This window comes from Lactuca sativa, chromosome 7 (assembly GCF_002870075.4).
Source record: "Lactuca sativa cultivar Salinas chromosome 7, Lsat_Salinas_v11, whole genome shotgun sequence".
NCBI classification, from domain to species: Eukaryota; Viridiplantae; Streptophyta; class Magnoliopsida; order Asterales; family Asteraceae; genus Lactuca; species Lactuca sativa.
The window spans coordinates 105,522,574-105,543,212 of record NC_056629.2 but is presented as its reverse complement, the minus strand read 5'-3'; the positions used below and the strand labels follow the sequence as shown (position 1 = coordinate 105,543,212).

Genomic DNA, 20,639 nt, shown 5'->3' with positions numbered 1-20,639 from the left:
GACAAACAAAAATCGACGTCGAATAAAGAAGCTATGAATTTTTAACGAACTTTAGCAATCCCGGCCTATTAAAAACATATCATTAAAAATAAAGACAAAACTAGCCGACGGAGTCTAAATGAAAGTATAAAAACAAGTTTGATTTACGAGATTCATACATGCATTCAGTATTTACATTATTTTGGAACACAAAGTTTATCTTTATCATTCAAGTACGAAAAATACTAACGCACTCCAAATTTTGGGAACTTTTCAAACTATATATAGAAAATATTGGATTTTATGAAAACCATGTTCATCGATTTTCTACCAAAAGGACATACTTTTCAATACAAAACAATTATGAACTCACCAACTTAATTGTTGACACTTTTTCGAAACCACTTGTATTTCTCAGGGAATCAGTAATACAGGTAACCACCAGCTTTTAAAGAAGGAACGCTAAGGACGTTTATCATTCAACATTTATATCATCATATTGTAATATTCTTTTGCAAATATGTATAACGCAACAATATACGTTTTTATTATATATATGATGGTTGTGTTACTTTCTTTACAATATTCAATTGTTGTGATACTACGTGAAGTCATCCACCCCCGAATGTTTTCGCCATTCTGGTTTGGGGGTGTGACAGATACTATAATGAACATTAAGTTACCCTTTTCCTACCTTGTTAAATACGAGTTAGTGTGCCGGTTAACCATACACGCTCCACTAACCGACTTAAACAAAGTGCAAAGAGTAATTTCATGGATTAGCACCTTATTCACATTTTCCTAAGTAACTAAGATTGGGTATTTATAAAAGGTTTAGTTACCTAGTATTTATCAATAATACTTTTAATGAAGGGAGAATTCTAGTCCTTGTCCTACCCGTTCGGCTAACGATCCTTCACCGGTCAAGGAAGCGGTGGGTGAGAGTGGACACCCATTAAACTACCATTTTATATGCAGTAACCTTTTACCCCCTTATAGACCGACTTCGTGAATAAGGCCTACTAGCGGTAAGACTGATTTGCTCTTATACATACATACATATATATATATATATATATATATATATATATATATATATATATATATATATATATATATATATAATTAACTTATAATATTATAAAGTATAAGGGTTGAATTTTAACTTTTAAAATTCTAAGGGCTTAACTTGGAATTAAAGTACTCATAAGTGAAGACTTTTCAAATTCCAAAACTTGAGGACAAGTTTTGAAACTATTCAAAACTAATTAATTCCATAACTTATGTGTTTAAAGTAGTTTTAATTAAAAAACTCTTCAAGTTCCATAACTTGAGGACACGTTATGGAAGACTTTAAACTAATAAAAGAATGTAACTTTTCTTTATTTTGTAACTTATGGAGTTAATTAAGGTTACACATTTTATTACTTAATGAAGTGACTCTTGAACCTCCATAACTTAAGGACAAGACTCTTCATTTTTTTTGTAACCATTGCCACCTTTTATGAGTTTTATGAAACTTAAATGTGACTTTTCATATAACTTGAGGACAAGTTACAAAAACACATTTTAGAATCATCTCTTAGATTAAAATAGATTGAAAACACATAGTCAATTAACTTATGTATTAATCTAAGCAACTCATATGAACAAAGATAATTCACATCAAACTTTTTCATATAATTAGCATAACTTTTAAACTAATACAAAACATGAATCTATTGACAATTATCTTTGAAATTGGATTAGTATGAACATTACCACATCAAAAACAAGTTTATAAGTCCAAAAACATCTTAGGGTAATGTTCCTCGTCCAATTCCAGCCAAAATAATCGAACATATGTTGTCTGGGGGTCCAACTCGTCAAGTGCACGAACCAACTCGGCGAGTTGAATGCTTTTTGCTTTGGACTCGGCGAGTCCATCAGTGGACTCGGCAAGTCTGCTGTGCAGACAACAACAAAATTCGATTTTTCAGCTAATTTTGCAAGTATAACAAGAAAACAAGCCTAGGCTCTAATACCACTATTGGGTTTTGAGCATTCTAACACTCTTAAGTGTACATGCAACCTTAAATACCTTAGATCCATGTTTTCTCTATTACACATGCAAATATGAACTTTCCAAGGTATTCATCCTAACTAGCATAATATCATTGATTCATATGAAAATATCAAGTTAGAATTACATACCTCTTTGATGTAGAATGTCTTCATGAAGCTTTAGTGCCTAGTGCCCCAAGTGTGACACCTCAAATGGTTCACACAACACCAAATACACTTGGAATAGATTAGAGAGAAATCCACACTTCATAAAAATCGGTTAGCCCTTTCTCTCACACATAGTGGCTGATTTTGTCATCAATAAGATGCTTATATAGTTAGTGACAATTAGGGTGAACCCTAATTGTCATGGCTTTCCATTTCCTTGGATCCAGGGGTTCAAATATACCATGGAGCATCCATGGAGCATCTTATGGGTTTTAGCCCAACTTGACAATCCATGGAGCATTAACCCACTATACATGTATGGATGATTTACACAATCAACCCATATATTTAATTAGTCTTCTTTTGATCACTTAATTAATTCTAGATTAATTCTTGATCAATAATAATTAAATAATCTTATTAATATATTAGAACTTATAATATATTAACCAACCTTAAGTGTTATTTCTCTCATTATAGTCTATCCAAATGCATGATGCCATGCAACCCAAATGGACCATGCTGGGTCGGGTCAAGTCTTACCAATTATAGTTTTGAACTTAGACATTAATCCAACAGTTATAGCTTGGTGCGACTAACTGAAGCATTTTTTAGAGAAGACGTGATCATATACTTGAAGATGCTTTTAATGAGCTGAATACATTACCAGAAGAGGATCTTCGCAGATCGTTTGCGTCTTTTGTTGCAACTATTACATTTATGTTTGGTAAATGGGTATGAACATATTCCTTCATTGGAGATGGTGTTTTGTTAAGGGAATTCAACAAGAAGATCTGACTGAGTTGATGATGGACTTTCCTGCGCAGCTTAGGTGGAAGGCGAAGAAGGCCTCCTTCCGGGGGGTCCGAGCCATCAATATTATGTGATGAAAAAAAATTTTGTATTACATTTATTTAGCATTGGAGTGATTATTTATATTTTATATTTGACACATTATATTTTGTGAAGTGGGTTGTCTTTTTTTTTTTTATGATACGTTATTTTGTATTATAAGACATTAATTGTCATTTAATTTAAAATTTAGTAAACCTATAAATCTTTTTATAAAAACACTTAAAACTATGACACACAAAATGTGTGTCGTAAATGCATGTTGTAAGCTTATGACACGAAACTGTGTGTCGTCTTACTTTATGACAATGGCTTTAATGACACACAATACGTGTTGTGAACGCATGTCATAAATGAGTGTCGTAAGCTTATGACACGCAAATGTATGTCATTTTCCTTTTTGACCGGGATGATTTAATGACACACATTTGCGTGTCATTTGTATCCCTTCATAACACACATTACGCGGCATAAAATGTTTTTTTTCTAGTAGTGTCAAGAATCATATTCTTATAAATAATCTTTTTGCATCAAGTTATTATTGGTGTGACCCTTGAAGATCATATATTATTAGCAATATAATTCTAAAATGATTATTGAGTATAAAGATCTTTTAAGGGGTGTTTCAAGTACTCCGTAAAACTTAGTGTTTCTACTTTTGATGGCTGAATGTTCTAAAGTGATAATAATAATAATAATAATAATAATAATAATAATAATAATAATATCAATAGTTAGTTTGCATCCTAATGTGCTCCATCGTTCTCAATAAAACAAAAGTTGTAATCGTTATCCGGAATAAGTCATAATCGTAGTCATATGTTACATGAAACATTAGACAAGATCGTCATATCATGTAGTGTATGCAATTATGCATTTTGTAACAATGTACATATAAAGCCTCTTAGGCAACATGTATAAATACATGCTTCATTATATTCTATAAATTTCACAATAGTAAGGGGATAAACTTTTCTTGCCCCTATTGACACATTCTATAACACATAACACCCAAAATAACATATTTAAACTCAAGATTTCAAAGTTTCTATGAGTAAGTTTCAACACCTTACCCAAACTCATGTTCAACATTGATCTACATCAGCTGTAGGAAGGGATATAGGGTTACCCTCCAACAAACAAAAAATCGGTGGAACAGTTAGAGTCTGAAGATCCCCATATGCATTCCAACAAAAAGGACTCGACATAATCTGGCCTTGAGAAGGCCACAATTCCACTTCAGAAAATGTTAGGTTTCTACATGGTACACTGTCACTACACCCCAAATGCATGGCTGGACTTCTAACATCATAAGTTCCTCTAATTCTCTCGTAAACTATGTCTGATATGCTCACTGCTGAAGTCTGGTTCGGACACAATTTTGTTTGGCAATAGTATTGGTCGATCATGATCGGATTTCGAACAGTATCCATATGGATGTTGATGAATCGAACATTTGACACTGAACCTAATCCTCCTTGCCACGTCTTGATTCGAACACCGTTGTCTGAATGCTTTATGACTGAATCCATTACTACTATGTTTGATACACATGCTCGTGAGTTACGCATCCCAAGACTACCAATGCTGCAACATGTACATGAAGAAAAAGACACACTCATGATTATTTATTTATACCATTTGTTTAAAAGACTTGTATTATGGCCCAAAAAAAAGTTAGGACGTGCATATCGCTCGGGTTATGCTAAATCATGGATAATCAAGATAGAACTTATGAATATCTGGTCCGGCCTTGCAAACATGGTCCAATTTTATTTTTAGATCAATCTATGCACCCATAGTTTAATAACTATGTTGTTCCTAAATATATGCATTTGTTTACCATAAAACTTGAATGTTCATCTAGAAGGTTGTAGAGCTCTATATGTACTATAATAATGGTCAAGTAGGCTACTGAAATTGTTTATTTTATATGGTACACTTTTAAGTATAGGATGGTGAGTTGATTTGCATTAAGTTTCATTTTTATGATAAGATATACAAAATTAAATCATTGGGTAAAATAATATTGGTTCGAAAGAGTCGAAACCCATCCAAGGTATTCAAATTCAATATTTTTTTTTTACCAATATCATTTTCTTGAAAGTGTTGGTTATTATTATAATAATATGAAATTTGTAATCAAACTTAATATATAATTTATTTATGTGATTAAAATATAAATGAGATGCTGTTTGCGGATAGACCAACCCGACCTGCATTCTAACATGTCATTGGACGAATGTAGTAACTAGTTGAATATTTGAAGGGCAATTGTATATGCTTTATGGGTTTAAACTAAAAGTGGGGACTTTTAGGAATGTTCACCTTATCCCATGGCTTGGACCACATGTTATGTTCTTTATGTCTACATCATAACTCCCTGCCCCAATTGACACACAATCATCACCTGCATATTAAACAAATCTCAATAAAAGAATTAATATTATCTGATGTTTTAGCTTGATGGTATTTGATCGGTTTTCAATATTCTTACCATTGGATATAAGTGAGTTGTATATCTTCACATCGTTTGTGTTCTCGATATGGATTCCATCAGTGTTGGGGCTTAGAGATGGAGCTTTAATATTCAACGAATCTATGTATACGCCATGGCACCCATCGAAACGGAAGTTGAATTGTGGGCTATTCTTCACTTTAATTCCTTTTACTGTTATATTTGTGCTCATGAAAAATCTAATAGCCTGCATTTGCATTTAAAAGTTATGACCATTGTTATATATGTAACGAAACGACCTGTAGATATCAGTTAAATAGTAATTAAATTGAAGTGTGTGTTTAGACGATAGACTTACAACAGGACTGTCACAAGGACCAGGTAGAGTTGTTCCGTTTGGTCCCTGCCAAATTATTACGTAACATTGTTAGTGTCAGGTTACACCCATTTTGTTAATTCAGTTACCTAATCAACATATTAACATTTTATCAACAAAAATAAACATAAGAATATAAATTGATGACCTTTTACAATATGGCCTTTGTTAGTCTTTTTGTTTCCTTTTTTGTATATCTTTTTGTTAGTCTTTTTATATATAATATATATTGATCTAGAAAAAACCCCATATTAATAAAAATCAACTTTTAGTACTCTCAAACGCCCCATTAAGGGTGGTTGAAATCGTTTGGGATGAGCTTCAGGTTGCCTTCGGGAACACGGCTCTGCTGTGGCTAGCTATGACTGCAAAAATAGACCTCTTATGTGGCTTCTTTAACCCGATCTTCTCTCCAACGAAGCTTTGTACCTTGGTTTTGTATGCTTGTACCAAAGTCATGTGTGGCATGAAAGGGTTCCATGACCCATCCCCATGCATATATATATATATATATATATATATATATATATATATATATATATATATATATATATATATATATATATATATATATATATATATATATATATATATATATATATATATATGTATATATATATATATATATATATATATATATATATATACACAGTTGAATTAAATAAAAACAATAATATACTTTTTCTAATATATAACTGAGGCAATATAAAAAAATAACACTATATATAAACAATCATACTTTGTGAGGTTTGCAAGGAAGATTCCACCACTTTTCTCCTTTTCCATCAATAACTCCACCACCTTGTAGAGACATGCCATTTACCCTATAAAACACCAGCCATTGTCTCATGCTGTTACCTTTCCGCCACGAACTTGGTCCATCTGGTGCCGTAATTGTCCCTTCAATCTTCACAAACACGATCCGAAAAAAAAAACATTATTAAATAACTCAAAAACCCATCATGCATCAACAAACAAGGCATGCAAATTTTCACATGATTACCTGAAACACAACCCTATTCCCACAACTTCCAGTGAAAATGGTGGACTGTATCAAGAAAGTATAATGCTTTGGAACAAGAAGGATCGTGGGTTCGTCGTTTTGACAAGCTGAATCCCACGCCATTTTGAAAGCTTGTGTGTCATCCGTCACCCCATCTCCTACGGAACCGAACGACCTCACATCAAGAACATGTAAATATTGATTCTTGGGGATCATTGCTGGTTCCGGAGAAGGAGATGGTGATGGGGAAATGTGATCAAGTGATCGGGAGTTAACAGAACTAAAATGGACGTAAAGGAGGAAGAAAAAGAGGAGAAAACTGCAGAAAGATAGTCCCATGGATAGTGAGCTATAGCTAGAAGAAGAAGTTGGTTTATGGTTATATAGGACAAAAAAAGTGAATGTTGACAAAAGGAATCCAACTTCTATGGCACTCTAGAAATCATGTGTTGAAAGAATCAGACCTGATCTTTGGGTGGAAAGCTGTAGGGTTTCGTAGGGTTTATGACAAATGAGGGAAACCGAAAGAAGGTTTTGCTTGATGGGTAAGACTTTTGGTGGTGTGAGTGACCACAATCGGCACTAGGTTACTTATAGCAGCACCAAGAAGCAAGTTGCATAATCAGTTGAACAAGGGATACACAGGAAGTAGAGGCTTCTTCTCTTTATTTATATTTATATATTTGTATATGTGGAGTAGCTCTAAGTGGAAGTGTGGCTTAAAGTTATTAAAATTTTCAACCTTAGCGGCTTAACCGACCATCCATCTCTTAATATTTTGTGCATATAACTCAGGGTTTAATGCATGTTTTTTTTTATTAATTGATGCTAATAAAATAGACTTGAATTTATACAAAATTTTATTTATATTTTTAAATGAAATATGCATGGATAAATTTGTGAAATTTTGGTAACCACTTAACTTAATTAAATAGTTAAATGTGGTTAAATAATTTGTATGAAAATTTATGTCATAACAGAAAAAACATGGTTGAATAAATATGTATTCAATTCAACCTTATTATAATAGCACAACTTTTAGTCTAGATGTGATATCGATCAAATCATAAAAAAGGACTTGACATACCATGAGTCCGTGATACATGAAAAAAGGACCAACAGTTGGGTCAAATTTCCACTATTATCTGCCGGGGTTCAAAATTACAGAGTTTTACTAAGGCAAATATCACGAAATTGGAGAATTGCCAAATGCTATTTTAGGTATAATATTAAATTGTGGTCTAAACTACCCAACTTGCAGTGTGCTAAATATGAGAGTATAAGGCCTACTGCCATATTAAAATACGGGGTAGTACTTTTCTTTTTACAATATGTATCTCTTTGTCGTTACTAGAACGTTGCTATCATGTTTTTATCTTCAAAAACGTTTCATTAAGTATATACATTAACTGAATTAAAAAAAATTGAAGACATGACCAATAAAAATGAAATTTTCAATTCTTGTTTTTTCAAGTGGGGGGTTTTAAATACTTAAAACCCACCAAAAACCCCACAAGAAGTATGTAATTTGTGGTTTGGACGGTGCAATGTGCATATAAGGGTTCAGGAACAAGAAAAGAAAAGAGGGCGTTGAGTGGAATGTAGATGTCAGATGCACAAGAACGGGAAATGAGATATATATATATATATATATATATATATATATATATATATATATATATATATATATATATATATATATATATATATATATATATATATATATATATATATATCCATTAAGATCACTAACTTTTTTATATTAATAAGATTATTTTTTTAATTTTTATATTAGAACTTATCTTATATATATATATATATATATATATATATATATATTTAACTTCATCATTTTTCAATCTTGTTTTTAATCTCTATCTAAAAAAATAACTGAAAATATGTAAATTTAACATTTATTAACCTCTACCCATACTTATATTGAGATTTTTTTTTCATATAACGTAAAATGTGCACCATATGCAGATAAGTAATAAAACGTTTGTTTTGAATTTATTTTTTCAAAAAAAATCATATTTTATAAAAATGTCTTAACTTATTAAGATGTTTTTCATCTGTACATCAATGTGTATATACACTACAAGAAAAAAGGGCAATAGCGACGACACACTATTAGCGGCGACAAGTAATTTGTGCGTTACGTGTCACAACTAATAGTGTGTGTCGCTGCTAATGGCGTCGTTGCTAATAGTAGAAAACCATGATCCATGTCAAAACAATCTTGTTAACGTTGTCCGTTGATTTGAACCTAATCGAACAGCTAGAAATGATGTTCGCTCAGCTCAAAAAACATCCATTTATCAAAGCTGATACGGGCAAACAAGGGAAACCCCATGGATTTGGATTTCGACAGGGAGCTCACATATTCCCTTGTCAGGTACCGTGGTAATTGGTTTACCCGTAAGATTAAGAGGTATATGTGGATGAACATCCCATTAAATGTATCTAGTTGAGACAATGTTTTCCGCGCTTTAAGGAATGTCATAGTCATGCATCTAATGGTAACTTGGATAATATTTTAAGTTTAGTTGTTTAATTAACTTCGATCCCGAGCATGCTCAGTTTTTGTAGATCATTAATGTGACTTTACAAAGAATTTATAGAGGCCAAAAATAAATAAAGCACATACGTATTTTCAGAATGCTCGGAGTGGGGGGGGGGGGGGGTGGCTTACAAATATCCCAATGGTATTAGGCAACCCCCATGAGGGTATGTCACATGATAATTGGGTGCAAGAAGTCGATCATTTTCAAACTCCCAAAATTTTAAGGCGTTCGGCATCAAAAAAATGAGTCCTGCACAATAACAAGTTATAAATAGAGGGGGATCGTGCTCATATAGGAATGCCTGTTTCAAAAAAGGAAGTTATGATATATTTAACTATTTATTTAAATTATAATTAATCTAATTTTTAATATTAAATAGGACATCACTCGAATAGAAGCATTTCGTAAGGCTAATACAGATAATCAAGTAGAATTTAGTAGTCCTGCAGTCGAGTAACAATAAGTAAGTGCTTAATTTGTATTTTCATATAACTGTTTATACCATCAAGGGGTATTTAGTAATCTAATTTTTGTGATATTTATCATTTTTTGAAAATGCAGAATGCAATACTCCATGAGATTAGTCAACAAACTTCAGCCTCTTTTGAATCCAGCGGTCTAACACCAAAGGATACACAAAAATGTTTTGAAATAATATTGGGTGTTTAACGAGGCCATATCAGTGGCATCGGGCGTAAACCTTCTATGATTGTGTTAATGTACGATCAAGAACAATCACTTACACAACCACCGCCACAATCACAGGTAACAAGACTATTTAATTTTGGTAATTGTATCAAATGTTGGTAATTCTTAGCTTGGTTATAGTTTGATATATTGGTATTTTGTAGTCTGGTAATTGTTAGTTTATTAAAGTACAATGCTATAATGGAAAAAATGAAAAAAAAAAGTAAAATGATGTAATGTGTTATATGCGATATGTGTAGCTTGGTAATTGTTAGTTATATTACAATGTTATAATGTGTTATATGTAATGTGTAGTTTGGTAATTGTTAGCTTATAAAACTACAATGCTATAATGGAATTTTGTAGTTTGGTAATTGTTAGTCATAGTATAATGCTATAATGTGTCAAATGTAATATGTGTAATTTGGTAATTGTTAGTTTATGAAAGTACAATCTTATAATGGTATTTTGTAGTTTAGTTATTGTTAGTTATAGTACAATGTTATATTTTATATTTTGCTTGTATGTGGAATGTATATTTTGTATATCGAATGTAATAATGTTGGTTTAACTTATAAGACTATATAGAATGTATATTTTTCTTATGCAATGCAGAGAGTGATGATGACGATTAGCTAATTGTAGGATTTTTGTAATGTTTTATTTGTGTAAGTATTTTAGAATAGTATTTTGGATATTTTGCATTATGTTAAATTGTATGAGTATTTTGAATGGATGTTGGATTAATATTTTGGAATGGAAGGATGTAGGATTAGATTAATTAATATCATAGCAGTTTTATACTTGTTATTTACTTTTTTTTTCAATTATAATGTGAAATACAAAAGAAGGAAAATATCAATATCAGCGACGCCTTTAGTGGCGACAAATGGTTATTAGAGGTGACAAATATTTAGCGGCAATGTCCGCTTATTAGCGGAGACATTTGGAGTATTAGTGACAAAGCATCAGCGACGGGCTTTTAGCGGTGACAAACGCCACTTTTAGCGGCGACTGTAACATCCTAAAATTCAAGATCAAAAATTTCATTTTTAATTAAGTTATTATAAAACCTACACTATAAAAACATTCATAATAACATCCCATGTCAAAAAATCAAAGTGTCAATGATCAAAACATGTTATCATAAAACAATATCAGAGTGTAATCCCAAGGATCTCATATGCGGAAAACATAATTTGATGCGCTGCGATCGAGACGGCTCCTTTCCTTTGAAAATGGAGTACCTGAAACCAAAACTGAAAACCGTAAGCACGAATCTTAGTGAGTTCCCCCATCATACCACACACCATACAAATAACATACTGTCAGGCATATCGGGGTGCCCGACCCACCCCTGTCAGACATATATGGGTGCCCGACTTACCCTGCTAAGCATACCGGGGTGCTCAACCTACCCCTATTAGGCATACCGGGGTGCCTAACCTAACCCTATCAGACATACCAGGGTGTCTGACATACCCCTGTCAAACATATTTCGGTGCCCGGCCTACCCTCCGGTTTATCTTAAACAGTTCTGGGGATTTTTTCACCCCTACCACTACCATATAATAACATATCATGAAAATACTGCTAGGCATACATGGGTACTGTCTACCCCTTCGGTATCTTTCAACCGGTATCTGGGGACTATTTCACCGTTGCTACTACTAACACATATATCATAGCATCCTAGCACATAAAGCATATCAGATAGTGGCAAACCAGACAATTATCACAAAGAAAATCATCTCAAACATAATCACTTACTGTGGGCCGCCATTGGTGCCTTAGACCCACCTCTACTGGAAGGTAACTCACCTCACACTGCTAAAGTCCCGCTGATAAAACTCTAGCTACTGGATGACATATTCCCGAACTGTCAACATCAAAATAACACCCAATTAATAATTGGGTTCGAACACATATCCATAAGTCCATGCTTGGGGTAAAAGACTACTTTACCTCCTTCTTAGCACTCAAGGCCAAATCCAAAGGCCCAAAAATCAAACTATGAATCAAAGCCCAACACATAGCCCAATTTTCCAAATTGGGCCCAAACCTTTACATGGTCTTATCCTAAGGCCCAATCATTTATTCTAGTCCAACATTGGTATTCCAATGGTCCAACATCTCATAATCCTCAAGGCCCAGTTATGGCCCATTTATGACCCAATTTTCCAAATTGGGCCCAAACCCCTTACATGGTCCTTACCCTATAGCCCATCAAATTATTCTAGTCCATATGCTTGTTTTTGGATGGCCTATTATTAGCCCCATCACCAAAACCCAATACAAAGACCCAACTTAAGGCCCAATCAAGATTAGGGTTTTCACATAAAATGACGATTAGGGTTAAGTGTTTCTTAATTAACCCATTAAGGACTTAATCCATTAAGTCCATCACTCTACTAGATAAATCATATGGTGTGATCGGGTGTAATTCATAAATCAATTCCAACGGCCTAAAATGTGGGTCCCGATAAGCCCAAATGAAAATCTCAAAGATTAGGTTTTTCAAACCTTAATTAGGGTTTCCAACCCAATTAGGCCCAAAAGCTAAGTCTTTAGATCAATTAGCGTTTCATTAGGTCAACTAGGGTTAAATAAGTCGGGCATCACCCACTACCACCTCACGGTGGTGGTTATGAGTTTCTTGATTATTTTATCACCCATTATAATCATACAACACAAAATCCCAAATAACACACACACACACACACACACTAAGATAAACACACACACACACAACCATCCCTTGTGGTGGTTGGCAGTGGTACAAGGTGGCCGCCACCACCTCACAGTGGTGGTGGTAGCTTTTCTCGTGGAATCTGGCCAACAAAAACCACATACAAAACACACTCTCTGATTTTGTTCGCAAAAGAACCCCGCCACCAACCTGGTGGCATACGGCGACGACAACATCACGGGAAGGCGGCATAACTGGTACTAATGGAGGCAGCGACACTAGGAGGCAGCCACATAAGTGATTCATAGCAGTAACAAAAGCCTAGCGTCTGGCGAGAACTTGCTCTTCAACGGAAACAAGAAGCGACACGTCGTCCGAATGAAATGGAACAACATCGCGGTGATGGCTACGGTGGTCGGAGCTGATAACGGAGGCTGGAGAGTCATGAACGGTGGAGGCGGTTGAGGCTCTATGATGGCGGCTAGAGAAAGAGAATGAGAAGAATGGCGGCCATCCTGTGGTCACATGTGGCCGTTCAGTGATCGAAAACGAGTTGGAGTCGGATGATAATGGCGCTGGAGACGAAGGGGGTATAAGGTGGTAATGGTTGGCTGTTTTTAGGGTTAGGGTTTCCAGGTTGATGGGTTATATACCCCGAGCCCTATAAACTTCCTTTCATAATGCCACATTTGGTCCATCCCTTCCCCTTTTCTTTCAAAGTGAGTCCATAATTTACCCTTTTAGCCCTCAACATTAAAATCCATTTCAATTAAGGTATAATCCTTACCAAGTAGCCCCCCGTTTTTGAATTTCTTTGCAAAGCCAGTCCAAAAATTACCCTTTTTATCCCTAACATCTCAATTATGACATATTCAGCCCCTCCTTCTCTTTTTCTTTCAAATTAATGATGAGATATAATCTCTAGATCGTTTAGATCTTTTACAGGTAAATCAATGAAGAAAAAACAACTTAATCAAACAAGATAATGAACACAAGATAGAATCAATATAATGCTTATGATTCAAACGTAGTCACGCCTCAACAGAGCTCGATTAAGAACTTCCACTGTAGAGGCGAGCTAGGGTTTACAATACTATGATGAGAATAATAAAAGCGTTAATTACTAAGGATGCATGCATGCACCTTAAATACTAAAATGCTAGAATAAAATAATACAAGGTTGGACATGCCCAAACCGGTTACAAAAATGGGTTAAAAAGAAACGAGCCCAAGACGCAACATCATGATCCCAACAATCTCCCCCTTTCCGTCAATTGGGGCGAGGCCTTCACTTAGGTTGAGTGACCTTGACTTGCTTCACAACTTTGAACAACCGAGGGATAATAGCAAAAAGCGTCTGCCGAAACTGAATATACCAACGAAGCATATCAGTAAACAACTTCTTGTCAACTTCACTGTTCTGATTACACCTATGGATTATCTCCAAAATATGCTCCAAGCAAGCAGTAGGGAACAGGTACTTGTCAATAAGAGAAAATAGGCATTTTTGACCTTCGCCCCTAATGAACATCACAGTATGAAACTTCATATCAATCTTGACCTTAATCATCATGTTCACATTGCCAGCTCTTCCAATCTGTTTGACCGTAGGACGCTTGTAAATAGTAGTGGCAATCTCTTGAACCATCTTTGCTACTTCGTGAATGTAACAAACAAGCATTCGCTTGATGTGATTAATGATCGGTTGATACTCCTGAGGATTGCATAGCAAACTATTGTTGAGGAGTATCTAATCACGTGGGTTCAGATTTGGAAGGTCAGCCAGGGAAATGGTATGGACCGAGCTATCTCAGCCTCGGGTCACCTTGAATTTGAAATTGATAAATTTCCTAGCTGAAGAGGGCTTTAATACTCTGACCGTTGTAATTTTCTTCAGGCTCCAGGTCAGGTATTGTGGTTCAGCAAATTCCAGATAAAATTCTAGCAAGTCCCGATCAACCTTCGGGTCTGGAGAGGGAACGACAGCAGTTGAGGAAAAGTAGTGAAAGATGAATGCCTTTCGGTTGATTGGTATATCGAACTGAGCATCCTTCGAGTTCTCAAGACTGAATGATAAAATTGGTTCAAGCGAATGAGTACTCGGTTCATCAATGACTTCCCTCTGGAGCGATTCAATGGTCCATTTGGGAAACATTGACTTCTTTATCTCAAGAAGTTCCTTCTCTTTCATTTCTTTCTCCAAACGATCCATCTTCTCCCGAAGCTCTTGCTCAGAAGGCTTGAATTTTGGATCAGGCTTGGAAGGAGTTCCAGTAACAATGTCATCAATATCATCCTCTTCAGCTTCATCATCTTCACCAATGATCTTCTTTTTCTTTTGACCTTTACTGACCGAAGCTTCATTATACTTCGGTCCAACAGTAGCTTTCGGTTCTGGAGGGGGTGGAGGTTGATACCAATTGATGAGATATATTCTCTAGATCGTTTAGATCTTTTACAGGTAAATCAATGAAGAACAAACAACTAAATCAAACAAGACAATGAACACAAGATAAAATCAATATAATGCTTATGATTCAAACATAGTCACGCCTCACCAGAGCTTGATTAAGAACTTCCACTGTAGCTAGGGTTTACAATATTATGATGAGAATAATATAAGCGTTAATTACTAAGGATGCATGCATGCACCTTAAATACTAGAACCCTAGAATAAAATAATACAAGGTTGGACAGGCCCAAAAGTGGTTACAAAACTGCGCTAAAAAGAAACGAGCCCAAGACGCAACATCATGATCCCAACAATTAACTTCAAATTTATCCAAATAGCCCCTCATCTACAAAATATTTTCAAGATAAGTCTACGAATTACAAAACAAGTCTGATTGATTATCCTTTAGCCATATCCTCAAATATTCTTTCCACTACGAACCCCGAAAGCACTCTTCAGTCCTCAAAAACAAATTATAATGCCAATTACACACTTTTTAACTAACCTATTTATTTAAATATATTCACATATCGGTATAAAATAATACTTAAAACACATCTTCAAATTTTAGGGTTTGATTTGGAAATGGGGTGTTACAGCGACTTATTGATGTCACAACTAGCATTTTTGTAAGGAAATTCTACTCTCATGCAATCATTCACCTATTGTAATAACTTTTACTCTAAAGGAATATCATGCTCACTCTCATTCAAATATCTCTCATATGTTTAAATAAGGGTTGGAAACCCTATATATATCCCGACTCAAGTTCATTATGGACTATGATTCTATTATTGGACCTAATGGACCAATAAACCCTTAACTTAACTCTTTTAAGCTAAGAGTCTTAAGTTGGGCCTTATTTAAACTCACATTCATTAAAATATAGTGTTTTGGGCTTTAATGGGCCTAGAATAACCCACACCTTTCTCATGGACCTATTTGGGCCGAGAACTACCCTAAAAGTCCAATGGGCCGAAAATTTTCCTTAGGCGCTTCATAATTTCGAACCAAAGAAAGGATTGGGCCAAACTAATTCACCCTCCTTCCTCCTAGCCCAATTCTCGGCCCATTATCTATATAAAAAAAAAAAAAGAGAAATTAGCTAATTAGCTTAATACATGACACATCATTTTTATTTGGAGGATAACCAAGTCATTTACCCACCATGTAACAATGCATTCACATATATCCATGCAAACCTTATCTCTTCCTTCTCTCTCCCCCCTAATTCACGGCCATAAGGCCCTTCCCACCCTCATCTCTCATTTCAAACACAATAATCTCTTATCTTTACCTCTTATACTCAAGAAAATCCTCTCTTCCTTCCTCATCAAAAATCGTGGATGTGGGTGGTTGTTTCAAGAGTGTTCTTCAAGGTTTCAACCTCTTGGTAAGTGGTTATCATGTATAAACGCCTACTTTTCATCTTAATGATAAGAATTCGTTCTTACATAGCCTTATTTCATGATCTAACTCCTTAGAACCATCTAAGTTCAAAAATCTCCACAAGGAGTTGCTAGGGCCGAAATCTTCTCTCAAATCTTCATCAAAATCAAACCCAAATCTCAAGGTGAGATTCATACCCCTATTTTCTGTTTTTATGAGTTTTGTGGGGGGGGGGGGGGGAATACAAGTGAAAGTGTAGATCTATATGTGTTTGTATGCCTTGTATGATTTCCATGCTTATATGTATGCTTATATGTGTTTTAATGTTGGATCTAGCCATTAAACCCCTCAAAACCGAGATATAACTTATGTTTTATGATTTTAGCTTCAAATATATTTCTACATGTAAAGTGATACAAGAAAAATAGCTAAGTGGTTAGCAACAATTTCCTTTAAGCTAAAAACACACATTTTGGGCCAAAAATGTGAAAAATACAAAATTAAGGGCCCAAATTGACATTTCACAGATTCTGATGGACGAAATGTGCCAAAACAGTTTCCATAAAACTATTTCTGGAATTATATTCAATTAGAGGATTAAAAACATAAATTTCAAGCTTATTGGGCTAAAAATGAAAATTTCGGCCCAAGGAGGCCCATTATGCGAATTTTTCTGTTTTGGAGGGCCAAAACTGTGAATTTCTGTAAAACAGTGGACTATAAGTGTCCCAAATCCTTTTCAAAGGTTTAAAATGCTTTTTAAATTTAAAAAGGACCAAAGTTGCAAAAATTTTCCAATTTGGGCCAAAATTGTCAAAATTGCGAAAAGAAGGGCTAAAACCGAGAAAAACTGCATTTTCAGGGACTTAAACTGTTTTCTATGAAAAATATGCTGGAAAATATTAATTTCAATAATTTTTGGTGTTAAAATGTCAAGAAAAATAGTTTAAGGACCAAACCGGGAAATATTACAATGAAAGGGTTGAAAATGTAATTTTTACAAATAATGAGGGGCTGAAAACAGAAATATTTCAAGGCTAATTCAGTATGTACAATTTGATCAAACAATGACACCTCGACTATCGACGAAATACAACTCATTACAATACCAAAAGTCGTTGTTAAACGAATTGGCTCGGTCTCGAGCCAATGGAAATCTACAACTACTAACTCTTCGACGCTACGAATCATACAAATAACGTTTGGTAATACATATACATACGAGTGTGCACAGACGTCTACGCACCATCTTCGGGCCCCAAAAGTGTAAAATCTTGCTTGTTGGGCCTAGCTAGCCCAATGACCTGATCTTAAGGCCCGAAGACACATATTTTCTACGAAGTGTTGAGTTTCACCGACTTGGCACAACGTAGAGTGACTTTCAATGGCTTGTACCACTGGTCCCCAAGGGTCCTTGGTATTGCTAGAAGGGTCTGCATATTTTACGAGGCGGGTCGGGGACCCCTCGCACGCATATTATCCCCAACCGATTTATAGAGTCATCGAGGCCTTCGTGTCCTCTTTCTCTTCGGATGTGGGACTACACCTAGTCAGGGCGATTGGATAACGCGATTAGTACTGACGACGCCTTCGGGAATCGTTAGTATAACTATAAACTGGGTGTTTGTGTAACGCGGGTTTGTAGTAAATAATCCTGCTCGAGAACCTTCCAACGTCGCCTGGGACTGACACTTCTATCTTCGTAATGGTTTCAACGCAACTTAATGGATTCCAAAGGAACTAGGGGAAACATCGGGTTTTCCTAGGGTTTTCATCACATACAGATTTGAAATGCATACATCTTCAATGAACAATTTTTTTTTTACAAGTATAGAAACAAACAAGCATACCTATGGATCTTCACGAACGTTTTCCAAAGCCTTTCTTTTCAGAAAATATCGGATTTTCTGGTGGTTTTTCAAACAATACAAACATTGGATTTCAAACACTACTTATGAACTCACCAACATTTCATATGTTGACGTTTTTCAAAATACTTGTATTCTCAGGTAACAGATAAAGTGAAGGATGAATTGTACTCTATGACGTTTTGCTGTCGTTTAACTAGTATCGAACAATCACTTTCGAGAATGTAATGTTTTGAGACAATGTAATGAATGTAAACTCTACTGGTTGTACAATATTAATGCATGGTGACGAATGTTGTTATGTTTCATATATATTCAATGTTATGGTATTCAATTGAGTCACGATAGCCCCCGGACGTTTCCGCCGTCTGGTTCGGGGGTGTGACAGGTTGGTATCAGAGCTTTGTTTATAGTGAACTAGCATGTCTAGCCACACATTGATATGCAACTATAAACCAAAAAGAGGGACTAACATAACTCTGAACAAAACAAAGTAAATAAAACACCCTTGCTTGCATTAGGAATAGGAACCTAACACCGAACCAAACAAGATAATGCTAGTATCTCGGCTACTTCAGGACTGTTCTTAGTTGTATCAAGGAGCGGATGTAGCCTGATCAACTACATTCCCTCCAAGGTACAACCATCACATGTCGTGAAGAGATCGTGATAACTAGGAACCTAAAATCATACCCCTTAATCTCCAAGAAGGGAACCCCAACTGAATCTATGCAATAGTCGTAGAGCTATAGGAGTAATTGGTATGCTATTTGTTTCTAGTATTCATAGCCCATCGTGCAATACGCTATAGACGAGTATCATTAGCCAGGAAACCCTATCACCCTAGTCAAGGAATAGTCGGGTGGCTCGACCCAGAGGAAGAACCCCAGGAGGGACACGAAGTAGAACTCGCAGGTGAACCCGCTGAGTCAATAGTGGACCTCGAAGAGGAAGAGCCGGAGGGCAATGACGATGACGACACGGATGTAGAATTCAATGACATCAATCCTCCATGTAAATCCAGGGCACCGACTTATAGTGTGGGCCCTAGTGACCCCATGCCCCCTCGGGCACCCGATATTTCGGGATAAAGTCACCAGTAAGGAATACGACCACACCACGGTAAGAACGGAGGTCTCTCTAATTTTAGCCACAGAGGACCAGCTGACCAGGCCCTCCCAGTCGTGGTGCGACGCACTCGAGGTATCGATAACCAAGCTCAGGACACCCCAAATCAAACGAAACCAATGTGGTTTGTTATTAAGAGGGATGAAAGGAAAACACGGGAAGTGAATGGAGACTCTCGAGCGAGACAGTTAGTTTGGGAGGCACGCCTACGATATACCGAGCAGCAAGTAGCTCGTCTCCGAGGTGCATCCACTTCATCAGCATCACCACCAGACACTTCTCGCCACGACTAGGACCAGCCTTTTCTAATTTCCCCTACTATCCGACATGACTCTCTTTCGTGTGCTAAGATGGTACATACCCCTGAAACGATTATGCGTTATATTTATTTCATATTGCTGCAACGACTCAATTACATGCACAAGCGAACCCTCAGAACCACTAGATACTTAAGGATCTCGAAACTAAAACAACCCACATAATCTAAGGATAGACGTAACAATCGTTCCAGATCTGTGACCACCCATTACCACAAAATACATCATAGGGATGTAGATGGAGGCAGTAAGAATTATACAACAAGATGCGAAAATTTATAGAGTACAACCAGGAATGACGATCATCACTTACGATCTGGGTTATCAATGTGCATCAGGAAAATGCCATCCCGCAAGAATAACAAGCGCACCCGCAAGACACCACTCCTGCAGATGGACTCTGCTACATTCCAAGCTGCTGTAATGGCAGCAGTAACCGCTGCTATGGCACAGATCAATGCAAACAACCCTAATGGAGGCAGGAATAGCATTGACAACTCCAGCCAATGGAACAAATATGGGAACCAACAAGTGACAACCTGTCAAGGAACTCCAAACCCCAAGCTTAAGAGTAGGAAGCTAAGGTCTGGAGGTAAGAGAAAGGGGCAACACACTCAAGGGTTCTCAAGGGAGCAACGTGTTGTTGCTGTTCATGCGACCACGACC

General features: G+C 35.9%; 1 protein-coding gene across 1 annotated transcript; it reads right to left on the bottom strand.

Moving 5' to 3' along the window:
- Positions 1 to 3,876: 3,876 nt before the first annotated feature.
- Positions 3,877 to 7,508, bottom strand: LOC111920358 (polygalacturonase At1g48100). The gene is made up of 6 exons (XM_023915927.3): positions 6,880 to 7,508; positions 6,616 to 6,783; positions 5,859 to 5,903; positions 5,540 to 5,747; positions 5,371 to 5,452; positions 3,877 to 4,629 (listed from the first exon to the last, which is right to left on the bottom strand). The coding sequence occupies exons 1-6, from the start codon at positions 7,216 to 7,218 to the stop codon at positions 4,128 to 4,130; spliced, it is 1,344 nt and encodes a 447-aa protein (XP_023771695.1). The 5' UTR covers positions 7,219 to 7,508; the 3' UTR covers positions 3,877 to 4,127.
- Positions 7,509 to 20,639: the final 13,131 nt, after the last annotated feature.

Bases quoted from the DNA above. Each gene is read 5' to 3' on its own strand.
- LOC111920358 (XM_023915927.3), bottom strand. From the start codon at position 7,218: ATGGGACTATCTTTCTGCAGTTTTCTCCTCTTTTTCTTCCTCCTTTAC. The intron at 6,784-6,879 runs GTAATCATGTGA...GTGTTTGTGAAG, and splicing joins GGAATAGGGTTGTGTTTCAG to ATTGAAGGGACAATTACGGC. The intron at 5,453-5,539 runs GTAAGAATATTG...TTTAATATGCAG, and splicing joins CAACTCACTTATATCCAATG to GTGATGATTGTGTGTCAATT.